The sequence below is a fragment of the Aphelocoma coerulescens genome, chromosome 17, assembly GCF_041296385.1.
Source record: "Aphelocoma coerulescens isolate FSJ_1873_10779 chromosome 17, UR_Acoe_1.0, whole genome shotgun sequence".
NCBI classification, from domain to species: Eukaryota; Metazoa; Chordata; class Aves; order Passeriformes; family Corvidae; genus Aphelocoma; species Aphelocoma coerulescens.
The window spans coordinates 2,118,319-2,133,047 of NC_091030.1; the positions used below are offsets into that span (position 1 = coordinate 2,118,319).

Consider the following 14,729-nt stretch of genomic DNA (forward strand, 5'->3'; position numbering starts at 1 on the left):
TTCATTGTGCCCAGTGAGCTGGACAAAGCAGCTGTGGGCACGAGCCTGGGTCACATTTCCAGCTGGACATCCACGAATCCCATGGGAAGAGACATCCCCTGGGTATGGACACATCAGGAGGCTGAGAGGAGGGAGCAGCCCAGGCACAGCACCTTCCTGAGAAGAAATAATGAAGTTTTCTGGGCCTGGGAAGGACCTGTGTAACACAAAGTGCATTAATCTTGTGTTGATCTCCAGGACACATTTTTATCTCCCTTTTCAGCACAGAAATTATTCCAGCTCTTGAGAGCCCTTAAACCAGGACAGATTTCTTCCCCTGCCTTGCTTTCCAACTCCACTTGCTGTGCTTGGCTGAATCCCCTCTGTTTCCCATGGCAGGTGTTTGGGAACATTGCCTTAGATGATGAAACCTCCATTAATCGGCACAACAACTTCCGGACCTTCCTCCAAGCCCTGATGCTCCTGTTCAGGTAAGGAGAGGACAAAACACCCTCTGGTTTGGGTATGAACAGCAAAACCATCTTTGTGCAGGTGCCAGCTGAGCTGCTCAGACTCCAGCACGCTTTAAAATAGGGATTTGTGTAAATTATCCATTCCTGCTTCCTCCTCCTCCTCCTCGGCAGATCGGATTCAGCTCCTCCACAAAGTGTCACCCAGAGCTGTGACAACCCACAGTCACCTCAGGCAGAAGCTGAATATAGGGCAGGACCCCCCTGGTTTTGATTGATGGGTTTCCTGTCCTGAAGCTTTGTTTCTTTTAACTTTTGAAGAGAGGATTCCTTTAATTGGTCATTTTTCCATTACAAGCAAGCCAACAGTTCCTCCACCAACACCGTTCTCCTGTGCTTCACAATTCAAGTGTTTCCCTCTGGGTTCATCCTGCCTGGAAATGCAGCATTTCCAAGTGAAAAAACAATCCATTAAATAACAGATTTTCATTTTAAGACCTGGCAAAACAGGCCCTGCTCCAGCTCGGGGCAGTTTGAGGGTGATGCTCCTCATCCAGCTGTGGAGACCCCCCCAGTGAACACCAGTCCCTGCCAGCCCTGCCAAGGCTCAGCTCCGAGGGTTCTGTGGTGCTTGGAACTGGATTCTTGCCTGGGATTTCCATAATTTCTATGAAGCCACAGAGAAGTGAAATCAGTCCCCTCTAGCCCAGAATAATCACTGGGCTCAGAACTCTGAATTTTAGTAAAACTGGGTAATTGTTCAGCCTCGTGGTCCCTCCCCAGACCCACTGCAGGGGGGGTGAGGAGCAGGGGCAGCAGGATTGGGATGGGCACTGGTTCCTGCACAATCCCCCACAAAGGGATGGGGCCTTTGGCACGCAGGCACCAGTGGGGGAATCTGCTGTAATTCACAGTAGCCTGGAAGTTATTCCAGTTTGGATGGGGCACGGAGTTTTCCCAAAGAAATCAGGACCAAAGTTTGTGTGCTGGCTGTGGGAATTCAAGGCAAATTAACACTGAGGGAAGCAGGAATTCAGAGCAAGTGCATGTGGAGAATCCCTGACTTCCAACCAAGTGTGCACTTCACAGGGACTGCTTTATTCTGGGGACAAACCCTCTGGGACTCCAAAGTTTTTCCTCTTGGCTCTTTTCTCTCGATAGTAGAAGTTAGAGGGGAGAAGAGAATTGATGAAAAACACCCAGGAGACTGTGATGAAAAGGAGACCCAAGTCCCACCAGTCCATGCTGGAATTTATCTGCCTGCTAAAGGAAATGAGAGATTCCAGCAGAGAAGCCTGGTTTCATTTCCCATCCTCTCCATCGGGTTCAGAGCCAGCACTAGGTTCAGAAGGCAACAATCTAAACTCTGTTTACTTAGACTTGCACTGTTTAAATCAATCTGGTTTTATCCTCCACAAAAGCAATAAAGCTTTTAGCCTACCTGAGCCTGGCTGGTTTCTTTTACCCCCCTGCAACAGAGGGAAATGTCCTTTCTCCTTCCTTTTCCACGGGTAGTTCCAATTCCCAGTGTAAATACAGCCTCTCCTCCTGGACACAAGCTCTCACCTAATTAATTTGGTTAATTGGGTGCAGCAATACTGTGAGGTGGCTGGCATGGGGAGGGGTGGATGAACTCAGCCTCTGCCCTTGTGTTGCAGGAGTGCCACGGGGGAAGCCTGGCACGAGATCATGTTGTCCTGCTTGAGCAACAGAGCCTGTGACCCCCTCTCTGGCCTCACCAAAAAGGAGTGTGGCAGTGATTTTGCCTATTTCTACTTCGTGTCCTTCATCTTCCTCTGCTCCTTCCTGGTAAGTCAGTCCTGATCCCCACAAAGTGGGGGTGCTGGCATGGTTCCCCCAAACCTTTCCCAGCCCAGCCCTTTGCCTCCTCCTCATCCCTAATTATAATTTAGACACCACCAAGCCAGCTTTGCTAAACCCCATTTATCATCCTGCTGCTAAAACCCCCAAAGAGATCATTCAGTCATTAAAGGGAAGGGGTTTATCTTTCTTCTCACAGCAGGGGCTACTATTTGGAATTAAGCATGAATCAGGTTTGTCTTGTAACATCCCTTTGGAGGAGGGCATTGGGGAGGGCAGGGTGACAACAGCCGAGGTCAGCAGCATTTCCTGGGAGCATCCCACTCATTCCACAGAATCCCGGGATCTGCTGAGATGGAAGTGACCCTCAAGGATCATTTGTTTGCCAAACAAATGCAAAAATCACTATATTTTTCTGCCAGAAAAGCTTTGGACGTGGAAACACTCAGAGCTGCTGGGCTTGGTGTTTACCCGTGGCCGTGGTGGGGCTGAGCTTTACGAGGTGCCAGGGCCTTCCTGAGCATCCATAACCACCTCCCTGCTCCTTGGGTCACTTCCCAGCCCTGCTGGGACAGAGGAACAGAAAAGCAGGGACAGGGACCCGGTTGAAGCTCAGGCAGGACGAGATGAAAGCTCTCTGATGTTCCAAAAAGCAGCGCACGGAGCCTTCGCTCAGCTCCATGGTTTGCTTTAAAATCCCACATTTGATGCTCTGTGCAGCCAATCCCTGCTATCCTCAGAACCCTTCCACCAGGAAAAGGAGCTCCCTGTGGCAGTTTGGAGCTGGATATGGACACACCAACTTCAATGCCCTCCCCCCAAGATCCTTTGTGTGCCTGCTGTCGTTCCTTTGACCACCCGTGGATTATTTCTTGTGCATGTCTTAAAAAGCTGCAGTCCTGAAAGCTGATCCAAAGTTAATGCTCCATTTACTGATTCATTCAGCATTCTGAACTTTAAACCCAAATTCTTCCTGTCTCCCTTCCCTTCCCTTCCCTTCCCTTCCCTTCCCTTCCCTTCCCTTCCCTTCCCTTCCCTTCCCTTCCCTTCCCTTCCCTTCCCTTCCCTTCCCTTCCCTTCCCTTCCCTTCCCTTCCCTTCCCTTCCCTTCCCTTCCCTTCCCTTCCCTTCCCTTCCCTTTTTCTTTCTTTTCCCCTTTTCTTTTCCCTTTTCCCCTTTTCTTTTCCCTTCTCTTTTCCCCTCTCCCTTCTCCTTTTCTCCTTTTCTCCTTTTCTCCTTTTCTCCTTTTCTCCTTTTCTCCTTTTCTCCTTTTCTCCTTTTCTCCTTTTCTCCTTTTCTCCTTTTCTCCTTTTCTCCTTTTCTCCTTTTCTCCTTTCCCTTCTCCTTTTCTCCTTCCCCTTCTCCCTCCCTTACCTGACCCCATCTCCCCGTAGATGCTGAACCTGTTCGTGGCTGTGATCATGGACAATTTCGAGTACCTGACCAGGGACTCCTCCATCCTCGGGCCCCATCACCTGGACGAGTTTGTCCGGGTGTGGGCTGAGTACGACCCCGCAGCCTGGTACGTGCTGGGACACCGGGGTGGGACAGAGGGGACACCGGGGTGGGACAGAGGGGACACCGGGGTGGGACAGAGGGGACACTGCTGCGCCTGGGCACGCTCAGAGCCTGTTTTAATGGGAACAACTCCAGGATTTGAGGTTCTATCAGTGTTAAAAGCTCCCATTCCCTGAGCGCTGGAGAGGAACAAACCTGGTGTCACTGCAAGGGCGTTTCCTTCACACACCCCCCAAGCCGGCACCCCCTGAGAGCAAAGCACAGCCCAAAATTAACAGATTAACGGCCTCAATTCCACTGATCCTGGCTAAATGACCCTGTAAAAAAGCTATTTAGCACTTTGAAAAGGAGCTTTTGGTTCCTGCATCCCAGGCCGGAGACGAAAATGCGCAAATCTCTGGCTGTTGGCAGCACTGCAGGGAGGGGGAGAGGTTCTCCCCTCATTGGTGCAGCGTTTTTCTGGTTGAGATCCGCCTTGGTGGTTTCCCAAATGCTGTGCAGACACCTCAGGAGAGGATGTGCTGCGTCTGAGTCAGGCTCTGCCTTCTCCCACCCGCTCCCAGAGGGAATGAGGTGATGTTCCTCAGCGTTAGGGTGGTTTCCTGAAAATACGGGAATTTTTGAAACAGCCTTTCCTCATTAAACACAACATTTTCCCCTTGGAAGCCTCCTTGTAATGACATCAAACTCTATGTGGGAATTTTGGTCTTTTGAGTGATGTTTAGCTCTGGACTTGCAGTTGAAACTTAGGAAAATAATCAGGATAAAATGAAATGGGCTGAAGTTTGGAGGTGTTTCATTCGTAGAGAACTCTGATAAAATATTCCTGATTTATGAGGGGGTTGAAGGAGGGGACGGTTCTCATACACTGGACAGTGAGATGTTTATTTTATGGTGGGTTTGTTTATTTCTTTTATTTCTTCCAAGACACAGAGGAAGCTGCACGCTGGGCTTAGGCAGGGGAGCAGCAGCACAGACCCAAAATTAAGGAATTTCTTCAAACTGAGGCCTAATGGCCCTGCCCAGAGATCAATTCTAGAGCAGGACTGGTTTAGTATTTTGGTTTTCTGTATTGCTGCACCACAGGTGATGGGGTTGTTCTCATTTCTAGATGCTCTCTCCCAGGTCCCAGTAATTCCCTTGATAATTCCTTCTATTTGGGAATTTGCCTTTTTGTTAATTTAAAGCTCTCCTCATTTTGGATCCCCTTTTCCTCCCCCTGAGTTCCTATGCCATGAATCTCCTCTGGATTTGTGATGCCTCCAGCTCCTCCAATCTTTCCCCTCTTTTTGTGTTTCCCTTCAGCAGAGACAGAGGCAGGAAGTGTTTGGATAACCAACATCTCAAACTCCCTGCTAGGATGCAATTAAACTGCTTTAAAATCTCACTTTAAAATGATTTAGGCAAACTTTAAATGGAAACTTGTTCCAAAAAACCTGCATTTCTCTGAACTGTGGGGGATTTTAACTGCTCCAAGCCTTCCCTACTACCAGCCTGAATATTTACTCCACAGCTACTACCAGCTTGTCATCTCCAGGCAGATTTTCATCCCCACGAGCTCTGTGACACAGCAAATCCTCTGTGGGGATTCAGGAGGCATAAATAGCTTTTCTTTTTCTCTTTTTCCAATCCAATCCTGCCTCTTCCCACTGGAAAATCTCAATGAGGCTGAAAATTCGGGAGTGCCTGGTTTAGAAAACGGTGTTGGCTCTACATCCGTGGGAGGAGGAACATGCCTGCAAGGGAAAAAATTGGGATCAATGTGGATTTTTAATGTTTCTGTTCAGGAACTTTCCACCCAGAAGAGGCACCAGTGTTGAGTTTACAGGAAGATTTCTCGCTCTATTAACTCTGAGCAGAGCCTGAGTCACTCAGGGGCCAAACCTTCCCACTCCCCGAGCTGTTAATGCAGAAAATGTCAGATATTGAGATGCTAATTCTGCTTTTTTTTCTCTGACCCCTTCCCTTTTCTCTCCAGTGGGAAATTATTGAGTGTGAATAGTTCCGCTGGAATCACATTTTCAGAAGTGGGACTAAAATCTCCACAAATCTGAAATCCTTTCATGCTTTAAGGCCAGAACTGAGCCTTTAATGATTTTGATTTAATACCTTTCTGATCTTACAGGTCTTTTCCAACCCAAATGATTTTATGATTTGATTATTCCATGATTTGGGCTGAATGTGGTCACTCATTGATCACTTCTCCGAAGGTCTTTTCCTTGATTATCCCAAGGAAAAGGGAATTACAGTGTTTATCCACTTCCCATAGCTTGAGACCCTCGATGGGAGATGCTCCACAATTTAAACACAACTTCATGCATATTTTACCCCTATTTCTGATATCACCTTCGGTTTTGTTACAAAACCCAACTCCCTGGAAACTTTCCTGGGGAAAAAACGTTCAAAAGGAAGTAAAAAAGGCAGTTGGGAGCTGTTGTTCCAGCTGTGCCACATTCCCTAGGGGTGAACGTGGGAAAACTGCTGGATTCAGGGGTGACAAAAGCCTTGAACCCACAAAAAAAGAGGGATTGAGAGAAATGGGGAGCACAGAGTGGTTTGGTGGGAGTTAAGAAAGGAGGGAAAGCACAGGATTTAAGGATGAACTGGGAAAGAAAACACAATTTGGATTTCTAGAAGCTTTTATTTGTTCAACAGACAGAAAGGGAGTTCTTGATCCGTTTTATTCCTCTCCCAGTGCACACCCCATGGAGACACTGGGAATGTTGCTCTGGCCATCCCATTCCCATCAGTTGTCCCCCAGAGCACTCAGGAGGAGCTGCAGGAGCTCCCAAGGGAGCTCTCAGCTCGCTGGGATAACGGGATGCTGAGGAAAATCTGATTTAAACAAGAGGTTGTGGCTGCTCCATCCCTGGAAGTGTCCAAGGCCAGGCTGGAGGGGCTTGGAGCAACCTGGGATAGTGGAAGGTGTCCCTGCCCATGGCTTTAAGGTCCTTTCCACCCCAAACCATTCTGGAATTCTCTGAACCTGGGCAAGGATCCCTGTTTGTCCTAATTTTGTGCCGTGATTTCCCAATGCAAAGCATCTGTTGGTTTTCCAGCCTTCCATGGACTCTTAGAGAGCTCAGGGAAGTGTTCAGCCGTATTTTCCATGCCCTGGTTTTCCAAAATCCTTCTGAAATTGTAAGGAAAGCGTAAACTTGGGGCCTCAGTTAAACCAACACCTTTTTAGACCCACGCTTAGGCCTGGAGCCAAGACTTGATCTCCCTCTGAATTCAGTTTGGACTTGATTGGGGAAGGCTTTGAACAGACCTGAATTTTCCACATCCCAAAAAGCCAGCAACACTGAAGGAGTTCTCCCAGAATATTCCAGCCTTGTTTACAGAATGCACCAAAACAAACACAGGGAGGCCAGACCATCCCAGTTTTCTTCGGAGGTGATTTTGAAGTTCAGCTCTTTTCACCTGTGAGTTGGTTACTCATAGAAGATTAAGAAATATAATGCTGCTGTTCAATTAGCTGGGAATTAATGAGAGTGAGCACAAAGCTTCCATGAGGTGTCTGATTGCTCCTACTGCTAAGGAAAGCAGGATTTTCCCAGTGCCAGTGCCCAGCATGGCTCTGGAGATGCCACTTTCTGCTCTCCCAGCAAACTCCTCATTGCCCAGGAATGGCCCTGCCGGGGTTATGTAGGAGGTGACAGTGGCAGGGAAACTTTCCCAAAGTTTTTGAAGCAGCTCATTGGAATCCTGGGAATAATCCATTAAAGACCTGTCATAAAATCCTGGGAATAATCCATTAAAGAGGCTCTTTGTGGGCTGCAGGCTCCGGGCGTTGGGCAGCAGAGCCTGGAGGTCGATGCTCAGGCACAGGGAATTCAAACACGAGTGGGAAAGGAAACCAGATGTTTGGGAAGCCTTGCACATGGCACTGAAGGTTTCCCAGAGGGAAATCCAAGGATATGCAGTTGGGTGAGCAATTGGAAGTTCCCTTTGTGTGTGGAAGTGGCTCCTTCCTTTCCAGACTAACCTTTCTTTTCAGCGTGTTTTGCCCTTCCAGCTTCTCCTGTTTGCCTGTGGAAAAGCTGATTCTTCCCTGTTTGCCTGTGGAAAAGCTGATTCTTCCCCGTTTGCCTTGGGAAAAACTGATTCCTGTTGGATTTTGCTGTCATAACCTCTGGTGTTTCCTTTCCAGTTGCCGGATTCATTATAAGGATATGTACAATTTGTTACGTGTAATTGCTCCACCCCTGGGCTTAGGAAAGAAGTGCCCTCATAGGGTGGCCTACAAGGTTTGGAATTCCAGAGATCCCTCCAGCACCTCTAGTCCTGGTTCTGTTTCTTTTTATCCCCCCTTCCCTCCCCCCCAAGTGCAAATGCAACCAGTAGAGAAAAGAAACTGGAACGTGACGAATCCCTTGCCTGAAAAAAAGGAATGATTGACTGACTGCCTCCTTTCTCCTCCGTGCATCCCTTCCCTGTCTCCTCCCACACCCCAGCTGGCTGGAACAGGCAGTTTTATGAGACAGGGAACCCTCCAGCTTCCATCCTGCTGGATCCAGCAGGGAATTGTTGGGGAAAAGCATCCCAGCACTTCAGTATATCCCAGAGAGAAACGTCATCCCAAGGTTTCCAGGGAGCAGCTAGTTTGGTTTGGCTTTGCAGCATTTTTGCTCCAGTTGAGTGATCAGCTTGCCCTTTCCTGAACTGGAAAATCATTGGATCTGGGCAGAGATGAGGGATGAGCTTTTCATGGTGCCACAGCCAGGGATCACCTGGGGGTTAAGTTATGTCCCTAAATTGTGGTGGACACTCAGGGAAACCTCTGGCTCATGGCACAGGGAGAGCTCACTGTGCTTGGGAACCCAGGTGGGGGATTTGGGATGGATCTGGCCAAGAAATCAACGCAGGATGGCCTTTAGTGGGGACCCAGCTCCGGGCAGGGAATTTCTTGAAGAGCAGAGGATGAAGGAGAAGGCTGGAAGCAGCCAGCCCAGAGCTTGCTTCTCTCCCCCACTCCAGCCCAGGCGTTTCCCACACCTGACTGAGGATTAGGAGCTCAGAGGAGACCCCACAGCCCAGCCCAGGAGCAGGAGGGGAGCCAGGGGAGAACACTGGCTCCAGTTCCCATTTGTGTCTGTCAGCAGCCTTTAAATCAGCTCAGGGCTGGGAAAGCTGGGTAGGATTTTACTGGAATAGATGTTTTGGGGCTGGCTGAGCTCTCTCCTTCTCCATCAAAGCTTTCCATAGAAATTGAGATCCATGTCAGGGCATGTCAGGGCTGGTGGGAAGGTTCCTGCTTGGAAAAGGGGGTTTAAATGGGTGCTCAGGTTTTCCCTGCTGGTATAGAGGAGATGATAAGACAATCTGGCTTTTCCAGGGGTTAAACTTTAATTAATAACGTCCCTGGGTCCCCTCAGATGCCAGGCAGCACAGATTTGCACATTAGAATAAACAGCCAACTCTCTGGTAAGAAAAATTGAGATTGTCACTGTCCTGCTCCCAGTTCCAATGGTCACAGAAAGGTGAAGCAGGAATTTCTTGCTGGTTTGCACCCTGTGTCCTTCAGGGCAGGATTTTATCCAGCACCACCGTGTGCTGAAGGGAGATGCCCTCAGCAATGCTCCCAGCTGCTCTGAGGGCCTTGCCCCAAATCTCCGCAATTCCCAGGTGAGGTCGGCTTGGTGAAAGACCCCACCAAAAGTGAGGGAGGAGCAGGTCCCCTTCCCCCCACCTACCAGGGCTGGGCTCTGCTTTCACCAGCCCTGGGTTCAGGTTGGAGTAGGAATTTACAAAGTCCCCCCTCAGCTTGGAGTGGGAGCAGTCGCAGCGTGTCCCTCAGCAAACCCCCCCCGCCTGGAAGGAAAGCTGGCTGTGTTCTCCCAGCCCTGTCCCATAACTCTGCCTGCCAGCTCTCCCTGCCATGGTGACCTGACTGGTTCGGGGGGCAACAGGGGGAACTCTCATCCCCCACCCTGCCAAGAGCCAGCCAGACCCAGCCCTGCCACCCCTTCTCCCCTGGGGGACATCCAGCATTCCCTGAGGGGACATCCAGCATTCCCCAGGGGATGTCCAGCATTCCCTAAGGGGACATCAATCATTCCCCAGGGGACATCCAGCATTCCCTAAGGGGACATCAGTCATTCCCCAGGGGACATCCCGAATTCCCCAGGGCCGCCCCTGCAGGAGGAGGAGAAGTTGGGCGCTGAAACAGCAACGGAAGCGGAGCCACCTTTCTCCTGCCCCACCTCCCGAGTTTGGTTTATGTTTCCCGGAGAAATCTGATTAACCAGATCTCTGTTCTCTTGTCTGCTTTCCCTTCTCTCTCTCTCCTCCTTTTCATTTGCTCCGTTGTGTCGCCTTTCCCCCCCACCCCTTCCCCATTTCCCCCCGCCCCAATCCGGTTGGATTTCTGTGTCCTGGTGCTTTTGCCTCCGTCCCTGCGATCCCAGCGGGCGCATCAGTTACACAGATATGTACGAGATGCTGAGACACATGTCCCCACCTCTAGGCCTTGGGAAGAAATGCCCAGCTCGTGTTGCCTATAAGGTAGAAAACCTCCCCAGGAACCCCTGCCCAACCACCGGCTTTTTGTGCCGTGGCTGAAGTGGGGTTTCTGTGGCATTGGTGGTGTTCTTCGGGACTTTCCTGGTGCTTTCTCTGCTTTCCAAGCAAGATTTTGGATCTTCTGATTTTTTTTTTGTTTGTTTGTTTTTTTGTTTTTTTTGTTTTTAATATAGATATATATATAAATTTTGGGGGTCTTTGAAACTCTGGCACATCAGTTTGTCTTTCTAAGTGTGTCTCTGCTCTCTCAGCGTTTCTTTCTCTTTTTCCTCTCATTCTGCTTCCATTTAGGTTAATTTGGGGAGGGATGGTGCTAATGAGCAAATTACCCCCCATTAGATCCCCATTTTTCTTCCTGGAGCTCTTTGTCTCACTAACCCTGCAGGAGAATGTTGCTTTTTCCTCCTCTTAATTAGACTGGAGTAATTAGAGTAGGAGTGAGCAAGCAATTAAACAGAGACAACACCTGAAGAGCTCCTGAAACACCCTCGTGGAAGAAATGACTTTAACAGAAAACATTTAGGACAGGGAGATGGAGAAATCACTCCAACTCATCATTGATTTGGCAAAACGTTTTCATTGAGCCACCAAAGTGAATTCTATCCCAAAGGCTGCTGTCTGCCTGGAAATTCAGATGGAAACGGAGCAGACCCCGCTGAGGCCAGGCTGCCTTCCCAAAAACTCTCAGGGTGCTTGGAAACTTCCATTTCCAGGGTGATTCCTTGGAAATTTCCCAACTGAACCTCACAGGTTTAGAGGGGGAGGTTGCTGAGAACCATTTATCACTGATGTGCTTGAGAATCCATCAACCCAACAGGGGTTTTTGGCTGTTGGTGTCATTCCAGCCACCCCCAAAACTCAGTTCAGTGGATCCAGATCACAACAGCCCCTCCTGTGCTGAGGGATTTTTCACTGAGGCCACATAAAACCAAGATTTTTGTCTTGAAGATGCTAGAGCTAGACCCAAACCTGGGTCTGGTTCATTTAAGACATGCAGCAGCAAGAAGTAGTTCAGGTAAATCTTCCTACAAGATCTTCCCTCAGCGTGCCAGGATTTAAAATAAAAGGCAAATGAAACATAACCTTAAATCTCTCCAGTTAGGTGGCTTTGCTGTATTTGATTTGATTCTGGCCACTGTAACTGAGCTTGAGGAACCCAACCAGATCAAAATTCCAGGTCTCAGCTCTTTCAGACAGCAGTCATCCACAGAAATCCACAGATTTGCCACCCGTGAGTTCCCACTGGTTTAGCGGAGCTGTGTCCTGCTGAAAGGAGGTGTTTGCAGCTGGACAGTCAGATCTGCTCTGTGGCTGGACCAGAAAGATAAAACTCATTTTTTCCCCCCTAAATCTTGTAGAATTCAAAAAGGAAGAAAACAAAAAGGGGTTAAAGAGATCATGTGTTAAAATAGGCATTTTCAGTAAGGCTTTGGGCTGGTTTTCACAGCAGACTTTGTGCCCACAGGCACTTCCCCAGCCTGGCTTTTCTGTGAGAATTTCCTGATACCTCCTGTAATTTGTCTGTTCTTACAGAATAAATCCCCAGAACTTGAGTGCAGAGGAACGGCTTCTTTTTATAACCCAGACTCCTAATTTTTTGGAGACATCGTTAATTTTTCCCCATCTCTGAAGAAACCTTTGGATTGTGTCTGTGTCTCAGAGATGGGTTCAAACAGCTCCAGTCTAGGCTGAACATCAGATTTCTACAAGTTGGGAGACGATCACATTCATTTTACACCTCATCAAAGAGCCCTGAATTACAGTAAATAAGGATTTAAGATCAGGATTTCCCCCATGGATTAAAGCTGCAGTTCGGGCTGATCTCGCCCCCAGTTACTGCTGATAAAATCAAACCCTCATGGTTTAGGACTGGTTTTTGCTCCTTCCCTCCTCCACATCCATGGATTGGTGCTGGGCATCTTCCCCCCATGACTCTGCTGGGATGTGGTGTCCCCCAGTGGTGTCACTCACATCCTCCCACCCCCCAGGCACTGACCCCTCCCCAGAGCCTGGAGGGTGTAGGTGTAGCTCAGTCAGTGCCAACAGCAGCCAGGGTTTAATCTCTGTCCTATTTTCACCCTCTCTTTCTGATTTTTAAAACCCCTGACTCTTCTGTCCAGCAAAAGCTCTTTTGCCCCACACATCTCCCCCTTTTCTTTCCATGTCTATTTTTCCCTATCCTCTTCCAAGGTTCTGTGTGTTTTCCCCATGTCTTCGTTGCCTTCTCAGTACGTCCACACTGGTTTTTGTTTGGATTTCCCCCTCTTTGCAGCCTCCTTGGCTGCTGTCCTTCCTTTCTGCTGTTTTCTGGTTCCCCTTTCTCAACTGTTCTCCTCGGTCAGCCTGACCAGCCTCTGCAGCTCCGTGTGCGTGGCTTCGCTGCTTCCTGGGGCTGCATGCCTGGGATCCTCGGGATGCACTGCTCGGGCACCACGAGAGCTCCATCCTGCACTGGGCTGGGGGGAAAAGGAACCCAAATTCCTGTGTGCACTTCTGGGCCACTCACAGCAAGAAGGACATTGAGGGTCTGGAGCGTGTCCAGGGAAGGGAACGGAGCTGGGAAGGGTCTGGAGCCCCAGGAGAGGCTGAGGGAGCTGGGAAAGGGGCTCAGGCTGGAGCAAAGGAGGCTCAGGGGGGACCTTGTGGCTCTGCACAAGTCCCTGACAGGAGGGGGCAGCCGGGGGGGTCGGGCTCTGCTCCCAGGGAACAGGGACAGGAGGAGAGGGAACGGCCTCAGGCTGGGCCAGGGGAGGCTCAGGGTGGATATGAGGAAAATTTCTCCACAGAAAGAGTTGTCAAGCCCTGGAAGAGGCTGCCCAGGGCAGTGGTGGAATCACCACCCCTGGAGGGATTTAAAACCCTGCGGATGAGGATGTGGCACTGGGGACATGGGTCAGTGGTGGCCTTGCAGTGCTGGGCCAGTGTTTGGGCTCCATGATCTTAGAGGTCTTCTCCATTGTAAATGATTCTGTGATTCCATGAATTTTAAAGTCTTTTCTATCCAGTCAGATGAGAAGAGGGAAGAAAACCTCTTTGACTTCACTCTGGTGTCTTAGCGTTTGCTCATTGTCCCTGCCCATGGCAGGGGGTGGAACTGGATGAGCTTTGAGGTCCCTCCAACCCAAACCATCCTGGGATGATCCCAGAGCTGGGCTGCTCCAGAAGGATGCAGCGAGAGGGAGGAAGGCCATGGAGAGAAGAGTTAAAGCAGAGTAGAACCATTCCAACTAGGTCGGGGTGAATTATTCATAGCCAATAATTTATTCACCAAACTCAACCTCATTTCCCACAGCAGCGCTCCACTGTCCCGAATTTATTCCCGTCTGGGGATCATTCCCAGAGCAGTTCCTGTCCCAGAGGCTGATGCGGTGCTCTTAATAATTCAAATCCATCGGGGTGCCAGTAGTTTTTCAGGCATTGTGTGCCCCTCTTCCTGCTCAGGGAAGAGGATTTAGGGTGCAGCGACCTTTTCGGGGTCAGGCCAGGAGCCAGCAGGACACCTTTGATCCCGGGATGAGTTTTCCCCCTATTCCTCCAACCCTTTCCCTGCTTGTTGGGCCATTGTCCAAGGAGTTCCTGAGCTGAGCCGAACGGGAATTTATTCCTGCCACAGAGCTTTGGTTCCTCGTTTGTTTAGTGGCAATTAAACAGCGCCGGGAGCTGCGGCGGGACCCGGCCGCGCACGGACCCCGCGCACCGAGCGCTGTCTCCCGACCCCGCCTCTAATCAGCTCCCCCCTCGTTATCAGCACAGCGCTAATTAGGAGACTCCGGAGACAACGGCGCGGCTCCTGCCTCTGGGGCCCTCTCCTGCAGGAGCATTAACGAGCTCCAAATCCGCCTAATTAAAACGCGGGGCTGCGGAAGGGATCCCCACGCGCGGCCGGGAAAGCGGAGCGGGGACTCCACCTGCTGCCGGCTGCGCTTCCTCACCCGCCCCCGGGGGGGAGCAGGATCGGGGAGGTCCTTCCCTGCCAGCTCAGGGCACCTGGGAAGGATTTCCAGCTTTTTTTCCCGCTGCCTGTCATGAATTCACCTGAGCGCACCTGGGTTGTGGCTGGCGCTTCCCAGTGCATCCCAAGTGATGCCCGTTCTTTATCAGCGCAGGGAAGGAGCAGCAGGCTCCTAAAATTTCCTTATGGGATCCAGAAAGATGGAAAACTATCCAAATTAGAGTTGGGGATTTTTTCCTGTTTGTTTTGGTTCAGTTATTTTTGTTGCTGTTGGGATTTTTTGGTTGGTTGGTTTTTCCTTTCCTTTTTCCTTTCCTTTTTCCTTTCCATTTCCCTTTCCCCTTTCCCCTTTCCCCTTTCCTTTCCCCTTTCCCTCTCAATTTTTTGCATCCTGTTGCAAAACACGGGCTCTGAAACAGCCTTAAAGCACAACTTCAGCCAGAAGAAACAGCAAAAACGGGGGGA

The 14,729-nt window shown here is 49.9% G+C and overlaps 1 protein-coding gene across 1 annotated transcript in view; it reads left to right on the plus strand.

Moving 5' to 3' along the window:
* The window catches only part of CACNA1B (calcium voltage-gated channel subunit alpha1 B), a 265,893-nt gene that overhangs the window by 231,043 nt on the left and 20,121 nt on the right, over positions 1-14,729 (plus strand). Inside the window, exons 34-37 of the mRNA XM_069031456.1 lie at positions 379-470; positions 2,108-2,258; positions 3,664-3,791; positions 10,198-10,294. Coding sequence (XP_068887557.1) covers positions 379-470; positions 2,108-2,258; positions 3,664-3,791; positions 10,198-10,294 — 468 coding nt within the window. The remainder of the gene's footprint in view (positions 1-378; positions 471-2,107; positions 2,259-3,663; positions 3,792-10,197; positions 10,295-14,729) is intronic.